At 32.6% G+C, this 10,781-nt stretch overlaps 1 protein-coding gene across 1 annotated transcript; it reads right to left on the reverse strand.

The window, feature by feature from the left end:
* Positions 1 to 4,456: 4,456 nt before the first annotated feature.
* Positions 4,457 to 8,686, reverse strand: LOC115720823 (probable E3 ubiquitin-protein ligase LUL4). Its single transcript, XM_030650000.2, has 4 exons — positions 7,968 to 8,686; positions 6,094 to 6,607; positions 4,971 to 5,073; positions 4,457 to 4,791 (listed from the first exon to the last, which is right to left on the reverse strand). The coding sequence occupies exons 1-4, from the start codon at positions 8,567 to 8,569 to the stop codon at positions 4,787 to 4,789; spliced, it is 1,224 nt and encodes a 407-aa protein (XP_030505860.2). The 5' UTR covers positions 8,570 to 8,686; the 3' UTR covers positions 4,457 to 4,786.
* Between the last annotated feature and the right edge of the window lie 2,095 nt (positions 8,687 to 10,781).

The following is a 10,781-nucleotide window of genomic DNA, read 5'->3' on the forward strand; positions in this document are numbered from 1 at the left end:
ATAATGAGGAACGTTTGGGTTTGAATGTTTTAGTTTAAATACTGACCAAGTGGGAGAATATAAGAATATTTCTATATTGGGAAATATATTTCTATTTAAGGAAATAAATTTCTATTTAAGGAAATAAATAAATAATTGATTTTCTGATAAATGAATATTTTATATTCATTGAATCTGGACAAAATCAATTATGTAATATTCTATATATGGTCAGATTTCTATATTCATTACCTAATTTGATTTCCTGAATTAATTGTCAAAATATTCTGACAATTAATGTGGCGCAGATACTGATGGAGTATCTCACCTATAAATATAGGGTCTCGGTCCCCGAGCTCCTCACTCATTCTGTTCATAACAGCAAAATCCATCTAAAGAGAGTTGAGAGAGCGAGGAAGCCCGATTACCCACATCAACCAGTTTCTCTTGCAGATCAAAGCTTATGTGGGTTTGAAGCTCAAGAATCAATGGCTGGAGGTATTTCGATCCTTAAATTATAGTGCATATATGATTTATTAATTCCGCACTTTATACATAAACATATATATTTCAGTTTATACATATAAATGTCTAACAAGATGCAGTTAAGAGATTTTTAGGCTAATTAGGACTTTCGTCCACTAAATTTTGACATGTACCAAATTATGCTCTTTGAATTTTTAAGGTCGTTAAAAATGCTCCATGAACTATTAAGATTATTGGATTTAAGGACTTTTGTCTAATTTCATTCAATTTTACTATTTCAGTGATTGTTTATATATTAAACTATGCTCGTTAGACTTTGATATCTACTAAATGATCATGCCCCTCGAACTTTGATATGTACTAAATCATGTCCCCTGAACTTTAATAACCTTAAAAGTTCAAGGGACATGATTTGGTACAGTCAAAGTTCAGGGGGCAAAAATCCTAATTAGCCTTTAAATTTTTGTGCTTGTACATTTTTTTTACTATTTTTATGGTGTTTTTTTTTTTTTTTAAATTTTTAATGTAATTATTTTGGTAAACTATTTTAAAGAAAGATTAGAGAAACTAAGCACATATCAAGAGTGTATACAATTTTTTGATAAGAAGAGTGTATACAATTTAAGAGATGAAAAAAATGATGAGGTAACAAAAAAGCTTATAGGTGGTTGTTTTAATTGATCATGATGACAAGTTAGGGCTATATTAGGTTTAGGGGTCCCCCAGAGAAAAGGATGGGCTATTAAGGAGGGACCAGAGAAGAAAAGAGAAGGGGCTCTTTATTGAGAGTTAGCTTACTCACTCATACTTGGTTGGGACCGATCAACATAAAAGAAATGTACGAAGTAGTTGTTGGACAATCAGTCTCAAGCCACAGGCTCCATTATTATTGTTATTATTATTATTATTATTATTATTATTGAAATACTAAGAGGAACTTGGACAGGTGTAATTAAATATTGTATTTTATATAATTTAATGTAATAATTTAAAGTATGGTTAGCCAATTATTAAATGATACATTAAGAATGTACTAAATATTATTAGTACCAATACTAATATTATTATTATTATTTTATTAGGAATATGATTTTGTCTCTTTCACGGATTGTAATCCGTGATGTACGGGAGCCGTCAGATGAGGGAGTTATTTGATTAGACGACTGAGATTGATCTATGTGTAATTAAGGTTAAAAAGTAGAAATGTACCCTGATACTCATTTAATGTACTCTAAAACCCATCTAATATACCACGAAATACATTTCGTGAAAGTATATCACGGCACAAAATCATATCCGTATTTTTTATTATTATTATTATTCGTTGAATAGTGATATATCTGACAACATTCACTGGCTTAAGTGAATTATTGTTCTGTTTTACACAATATTAACTCATGCACTTTTTTTACTCCAATCCTCAAAGTTCAACCCCCTTTGTCCTATACAGATACAAATACAAATACCATAACTAATGATTAATGGATTACTTTTAGTCTCTTTAAGATGAAAGATCACTCTTAAGTATAAAAGAGTGTAAAAATTCTTTGATATAAATTCTAAATTAGTAATAAAATAAATAAAGGACATAATTTGTCAATAAAAAAAAATTACTGCATATATTATTTTTTTTAATTTTTTTTTTATAAATTTACGATTTGAGTTTTTAAAGTAGTTTCTCCAGTAGTTTCTATGTGACTATACGATTTTTTGTTGCGATTTTAATTGCAGCGTTAGTTGCAATAGATGTTTCTACGTAGAATTCTGTAAAAATATAAAAAAAAATTATTTTAAAATATAAAAATGAAAAAACTAAAAAAAAAAATAGTATCGATATAGAAAATAAAATATTTTAAAATAAATTAAGCATACATCAATATATTAATTTAGAAAAAATGAGGCAATGAGATAGAAAAATAAAAGGTAAATACTGTTTAGATCTCAAGAAACACTATACTTATTCTCCTCTTGTCTCCTTTTTTTTTTCCTTATTCGAATCTTGACAATGAGAGAGATAGAAAGAGAGTGGGGGCAATCATACTAAGTTCTGGTAAAAATTTTGTAGTGTCTTTCTTTTCTCTCTCAATTTTCCTACATATGTTTGTTATTTCAATGAAATTTTTATTATTAAGGAAAAATCATACTAGTTACCTAGTTTTACAAATGAGACTACTTTGAAACCAAGTGAATATTTCAAAAGGGTACAGACTTTATTTTAATCAAATTCCATCAAGTCTACAATTTTTTAGAGTATAATACAAACAACAAATATGCTCTATTGTATAATTTTAGAATAATTAATAATTTTGCCTTTGAACTTTTAATAATATTGATTTTGTCTTTTAAAATATACGGCTTGTTAAGAATTCTGTTGAACTTTTACATTTATAGAAATTTAGTTCTTCAGTTAAGTTCCATTTTATTATTCTGTTTAAATACTGACGTGTTTTTGTAAATTAACAACTTTGTCTCTAAACTTTGACAACTATTGTACACCTAAAAATAAAAATAAGAACGATTCAACATTTTTATTAATAAATTTTAAAAAATTAATTTAGATCTTAATAAAAATCATTTTTAATAATTAAGAAAATAAAAAAAAATAAATAATTAAACGATTTAAAACATTATTTATTTTCTATTAAAAAAAATATTTACATATTAAAAATTTAATTTTTGTTAAAACTATATTTTACGTGAACAAACTTGAGTTCATTTTATTTTTTCTCAAAAAATATAGATTTTTTAAGTAAACATAATATTTTTTAATTTCTTTTCTAACTTTTTTTTTTCAAAATTAATTTTATATTTTTATTAAATTCTTAATTATTTTTCTTTATTTGTTAAAAGACGTGTTTATAAATAAAATAAAATTTGAAAATATTTTTTTTTAAGAATAATTTATATTTTTTTAAGTAAAATTAATATTTTTTATTTAATTTAATATTTTTATCAGGTCTTTATATATTTTTTACTATTTTTTTTCAGAATTAATAAAATAGTATAATTTTTAAAATTATTTTTTTTAATAAAATGGGTTAAAATTTTGTATTGGTCAAAGTTTAAGGGGTAACTAATTTTTAACGATAAAAGAAATGGAACCTAACCGAAGGGGCAAAAATATGTAACTGTTATATTTTAGGGAGAATTTTTTACAAGTCATATATTTTAAGAGACAAAATCAGATAGTGCCGAAAGTTCAGGGAGCAAAAATATTAATTATTCATAATTTTATTCCTCTCTGAATTCCATGCGAAAGTAGCATTGATGGAACTTAATAAGAAGTGAACCTGAGTCAGATTGATCACTAATGTTTACTGATGTTTAATTCATTACCAACCATCAGTGATGAATTCAAAGTACTCCAAGTCTTCTTGCCCATTTGTCAGTCTTAACTCTAATCCAAATAATTAAGGGAGAAAAAATGGGTCAAACTCAGTCAAGTCAGATAGATGTTAGAATTTGTAGTGACCAAATGAGTTAAGACTAATAGAAAGTAAACTATAAAAATTTCAATTGGTGAGCAGTAACACACATTTCATTTTCACCAAAGAGAATTGAGTGACAAAGACAAGAGTATTAAATTAAACAAACTGAAAAAGCAAATTACAGATGGAAACTTGATACTGAAACTATTGCTTTTTTTGTTTTTTTTTTTCCTTCCTTGCAAAGAACAAACCCAACAAAGATTCAAATCCCCAAAAAACAAGTGTACTCATTGATTTCCTTTTCACTTTTAGATACCATTCAAGATGTGTTAAGTCACTTTTGTCCCCTGGTTTGTTTTACCACATCGTTCAAATCCCCACAAATCTCAGACAAGCCAAACCCACTTTTTCCGTTTTTGCTCAATTGTGCAACCAAGATTCCTCTTTTTTATTTTTTTTCGGTTTTAGCTACATACATGAAGTATTCCCACTTATTAAGCATGCTCTCTCTCATTAAATAAATATTATATAATATATAATATAGGTAAAATAACAATATAAAATTTTCAACGGCTAAAAAGAAAAAGTGAAAGTGTTCAATGTGTCTTCTCAAACAATCCATCAATTCCTCCATAGGGGATTTCAACCATTCTTGCAAGACTATATACAATGATTAAAAGATTAAAGAACAAGATTTCTATATTCATAAATTGTATTGTATCTATATCTGATTTTCACTAAAGGAATGTACATTTTTTTTCTCCCTGTATATAATTGAATATCAAACAGCTAATGCTATGGTGCTTTAAAACTTGCATGCCTGCTTCAAAATTGTGTGATGACGTCTATCGATGAATCTTTGCATAGTTAGGAAATCTCCTCCTGTGCTCGCATCATGCTGTAATCATAAATGTACAATTGTTTGAGATAAAAAATTATGTATTCATCAAGTCACAGAGTTGATATGTGAAATTGATAAGATTACTTGGAGGAAAAAAGCAAGGCATGTAATTCAAGTAATCTACTATGATTCATGATTCATCAATAGTAGGAATTAAATGGGTCAATCGTCCATACCTTTAGTAATCTTGATCTGTATAAGCTCTCTTATGAGTTGACGACAGATGGGGCATTTATTCGATCGAACTGTCAATGCTTGCGCACATTCACTGCACATGCACTGTAACGCAGATTTAAATAACAAGATAGTTAAACAGATAAGTCCAGAGAGAAAAGGTTGAGGTTGCTGGGAAAAAGAAATGTAATAAACTTTGTTTGTTGCATTATGGAAAGAAAAGAAGAAAGAAGCAACTTTAGCTCAGCATGGCAAAATTATGTCAAGACTCATAAAGAAACACACTAAAAGAAAAGTCATTAACTACATGAAGGAAGAAAAGGGATAAGCAACAATACAATAGCTTATGCATTTTCCATTTATTGTCTGTAAGTCCTTTCTTACAAACTATTTATTTTACCAATACCTAGGTTGAAAACTAGTACCATAGTAAATATGGTGACAAACCGAGATCCAAGATCATCCGTTAGAAAAATGCATTAGGTGGGTCCAAAATCAAGTGGAAGATCTTATAGTTTCTAAGACATAGCACTCTAGAAACCAGAGCAAAACCAGGAAATTAATCATAATCAGGAATAGCTTATAGTTTCCAATCTATGACTTATATCACTCTAGCAACAAGTGTGAAATCAGTTATCAATATGACTCTAGCAACAAGTGTAAAATCAGTTATCAGTATGACTAGCAAAAAGTGTAAAACCAGTTACCAATATAACTCTAGCAACAAGTGTAAACTCAGTTATCAATATGATTATCGATAGAATGTGAAGCCAAACATAGTGGACATCACGAAACAAGGGTTACAAACAAGTGACTGTTTTAGTTGTGCACTTGGCACTGGGTTAAAATAGTCAAACGAAGCTCAATTTGAAGGCTAAGCAATTCTTGTGATGTTGTTTCACAAACACTCTCTGATAAGGACGTACAATTCACCCAACTCATAATAACACCTATACTACCACCAAGTAAGGAGAGACATTGCCATTTGCATAAATAAACCGTAGCACATGCTAAAGGAATGCCATTATATTTTATTGCTTTAGCAGACTTAGATTATGTATTTATTTTTATCAAAATTTAGATTATGCAGGATAAACAAAATTGGTTAAAGATTGGAGATCTTACCATATGCCGACAGGGCAATACAGCTACATTCTTCGGCTCAGTCATGCATATTATACATTCTTTCCCTAGCTCACCCGATTCATCTGAATTTCCAAATCCATAAAGTTCGTGTAGCTCATAACGAACTCCATCAATCCACAGGATCTGATTGATTACTTTGACCAGCAACTGGCCCTCTCCATTATGCTCAATTAATGCTTGAGTAATCTGTGAATGGGGAGGTGCAGCAGAAAGTGGCTGAATGGACTCTAAATTTGTCAAGAGAGATGGGAAGTCTGTTTCCACGTAAATAACAAGCGGGAGAATGTCTTTGGCCAAAGATGAATTTGCAAGCTCACCCATTCCAAACAAAACATAGTCAATAAAACCTATCTCAATACCAGTTCCGGAAGGCTGAAAAAATTTCTGACCTAGACCTTTCTGGAAGGGAATTCTCAATGGCATATAATATTGAGGGTATAGTGGAGCGAATGTGCAATCCGATCCTTCCTTGGCAAAGTAAAATATGGTGATACTGTTCCCCATGATTATATAACATAAATAAAAGAGAAATGCATCAGAATATCAGATACATAAAGTATACAAAATTTACATACATAAAAAAAGGTTATTGCAATTTGCAACTCAAGTTTTAAATTCTACATCCCACTGAGTCAAAGCAGAACAAAATTACATATTGGAAGAATTCAGTAGCTCCCATACATAGTATACATGACTATGATAAAGCCAATTCATGTTGATCAAGTAGTTCGCTTAATCCACACTTATCATTAGATTAGTCTATCAATGAGGTGAAAATAGTCATACAACTGACAGTACCTTCAGAGAAAACTTACAGTAAACAACAGTCTACAGCTATAAATAATGTAAAAAAACTATCTGCAAAAAATAATGTAAAAAAACTATCTGCAATCTCAGAACCCTAAACAAAAACAAGTTTCAAACAATTTGTTATGTGGAAAGCCATTTTCACCTTTCGAACCCCTACTGCAGTCTTATTTTTTCCCCGTACCATTGAGTCCTTATCAGCAAATCTACTCAAAGACTCCTATGGGGCGTTAAGATGAGGTTTAGACTTGATGGGAATAGAAATGTAAAATTTAAATTAAATTTGAATGACAATGAGTTTGTGTTTCCTAGTAGGCCTCACTTTTTAAATTAAAATAGTGGTAATGTTAATCCCCTCAAACGCATGGTGTTTCATATTTCCTTTAAGTCTACTGCCTCCAACTCTTACTCTCTCCAACTCAAACTCACATAACAAACAGGTAGCGTTTAGTTAGAAAGAATGAAAACATAGTTAGAATAAGAATGACATTCCAATACGTTAAAATAAAACCAAACAAATGAATAGAATAACAGTTGTTTCCTTTCCATTCCATTCCATTTCATTCCCTCCAACCAAACGCTAGCCTAGTGATCTTAATTGCCGGGTGATTGTAAACGTGATGATTAAGTGGACACTAGCTTTACCATATTTAGCAAAATTTTCCAGTGTGAAAATCAACTTAATCTATAATTCAACAAAAATCATAGCAAAACCAAACCAAACTGGTTAAGAAAACGATCAACAATGGCTCAACATACATGATTACATTCCACCAACTCGTTTAAATTTTCAGTTTCACACCTTTAAAATGGAGGAATAATTGAAGCTGAAAAATTAACTGCATAACATAATTGTTCCATGGCAACAGTTCAATAATTCAATCTAAATCACCAAAAGTGGCATTCCAATCTGTCATTAATTACTCAAGAACCTAGCAGCAGACCCATTTAATTATATTTATAGTTTTTTGACCGAATAACGAAATTGAATTCCACATAGTAGTAACATTATTAAATAAAAACAGGCATACACATTCATTGTTTACCTGCCATCAACGAGAGCATCAAAAGTGAAAGAGAGCAAAAATGAGTGAGAATGATGGACATCGGTATAAAGCTTGATGGTACCCTTGTGCACATTCACATTGTTTTGTATTCTTTTAGCACTCGCAAAAGGAGGCGGCAGCACAGGGGGATTGATCCTGGGTTGAGCGTTATTTGACGGAAATGGATTAGGGATGTGGTGGTTGGGATAAGGAGCACCAAAAACATAAGTTGATAGTGGTGGTGGAGGCAGAATCGGAGTACGAGGAGGAGAAGAAGAAGATTGCGAATTTAAGGAAGGGAACGAAAAATCAACCGGGGCAGCTGCAGAGGTTGTCGTATTAGTGAAATTCGTTGTCGTTTGATGATGGAATGAAGAGTTGGGATGAGGAGGAAGAGGAGTGGCGGAAGGAGATGAAGAAGAGGTGACTGGACTAGGTGAAGGGTCGATAATGGAAGTGGAAGGGCTTTGATCTTGATCTTGATCTTGATCATGATTACCATGGACGTGGTTGAGGTTAAAGGTCCTTACCAGACTCACCATTCTTCCTCTTCTTCCATATCTGCTGCTACTTCTTCCATCTCTGCTAAAAGAGACACCCATGTCAGAAGAAGAAGAAGAAGAAGAAGAAAGAAGAAGCCCTCCTTTCTCCTTTCTAGTGGGAAAGCGTGCGTTTTAGGGGACCTATACTATGATGACATGGGTGGGTGACAATTTCCAACGACACCGTTTTTGCTAAAAATCAAAATTAAAAAAGAGAAAGATTACCATTTTACCACTGATGGTGTATGGAGAATCAATAATTTTGCAAAATAATCCTTGCCAAGAAAAAAATGTTTTCTTCAATATTATACCTAAAATTAATTTTACTTACAAAAATACATTTAAGAAAAGTATTTACACAAATACCAATATGTCACGTCAACATAAATACCAAAATCTAAAGTAATTACCAAAAATAAAATAAAATCTCGCTTTAAAAAATTTTAGTATTTTGCAAGTTTTTTTTTTTTTTTTAAATAATAACCTTTTGGTTACTTTTGATGTAGATAATATATCAATTAGTTACTTTTTATTAAAAAAAATTGATTCAAAATATTTTTTTTCTCCTATACATTTGGTTGCTTATTTTGATCAGTCAACTTTAAAATTAATTTATATATATAATAATTTTCATAATGTAACTAATTCTATTATGTTTAAGTCCACTCCATGTCGACCCCCCGCTGCCACTCGGAGCGAAATCTTTGAAGAAGGGGCCAAATAAGTTAGCCACCTTGGAGGAGGTTATGAAGGGCCCTGTCATCTATAAGAAGTTTGCATGTTGTTCCAACGGTTCGGAGGCTGACGAACTGCACTCAATGTTGACCTACGCCCATCAATTGGAGAAGATTATCACTGTCGTGGGGATCAAACCCTCCAGTTCTGGGGTTTATCATCACCTTCCCAGGGATGAGGAGACGCCAAACCACAACTATAATGGTTTCCGGGCATGGAGTCAAACTCATCTGATGTCCGGAGCCATGCTCCCCCTCCAGGACTATTTCATCGACTTCCTTGTTTTTGTCGGACTTTCACCCTACCGATTGATTCTGCAAGCTTATCGCCTGTTATCGGGCTTGTTTATTTTTTAGGTAGCTAGGAACTTGGCTCCGCCCATTCCTGCCGAAATCTTATACTTTTACGAACTTCTTTCAGTCCCCAAGAAGGGAGACAAATTTAAAGATGGTTTTTATAAACTTCAGGCCCATCCGGCCATTGAGACTCTGGTATCCTTTAACTTCTAAAAGAATGTAAAGGAGTACCGCCATAGATTTTTCTTCTCCTCTGGGTTCAAAGCCTTTGAGCGCCTAGACCTGTTAACGGACTAAGTCAGGATTCCCCCCATGCACCGTACTGCCCCCACTCAACTTTTCTTGAACCACGCGCAAGTGTTTGCCGATTACAGGAAGGAAGACTTGAACGTGGGAGACCTGGTCACGACAGGTAATTGTAATAGGGGCAAGTTGATCTTAGCGAGTCAATCAGTGGATGACTTCAACTTGTCCAAGGTCCTCTGTCCCAACGTCCAGAGTCCTGGGACTGAGAAGGCGCTCAGGGAAAATATTATCTTGTCCGCGGAGGATGGATACAACAAGTACAGATACAAAAGGGAGTAGGAGCTCGTATTCTCTCAGGCGCAAGCTACCTCCAGAAGGGTCTCCTAGGAGGAGGCAGGAAAAAAGAAAACTCCAGTCCAACCCAAATTTCCATTCCCAGTTCCTAACTTTGGATCCCCCGATGCAAGTACCTCCGGAGCCTGTAAGTCTCCTTTGAACATTCACTTCGTTCCTTCTGTCCAAGACTACACTGACTTAAGCCCAGTGGAATTTGATAACAGATTATATAGTTTGAATAAGAGTCTGAATAAGACTTCGCATTGCATTTGTTTCAGGATCGTTAAGTAGTATCATAATAAATAAAGTTAAGACCACTTTATTTTTTTATACAAAGTGATGAGGTGTCTTTAAGATACTAAAAATTATATTCTTACATATTTTGTTAAGATGAATTGACCATCTGGAAATATAGTTATTGCCCCTGATTTTGCCCAAAATACGTGAACCAACCGGACGATGACACGTGGATGGGAAGGGGTTAGCATTTAAATAAAATAGCTAAGTCTCCTTAAAGCGCAGGATTACCTTAGACATGCCTCCCGGAGAAGGCATGCAAGTCTCGTATGCTCCCGGAGAGCAAGATTGTAACAAAGCATCTCCGGGTGGTGTCAGACCCTATCTGAACAGTCATCTCGCATTTAATGCCGCATGGGAGG

The sequence above is a fragment of the Cannabis sativa genome, chromosome 2 (assembly GCF_029168945.1).
Source record: "Cannabis sativa cultivar Pink pepper isolate KNU-18-1 chromosome 2, ASM2916894v1, whole genome shotgun sequence".
NCBI lineage: Eukaryota > Viridiplantae > Streptophyta > Magnoliopsida > Rosales > Cannabaceae > Cannabis > Cannabis sativa.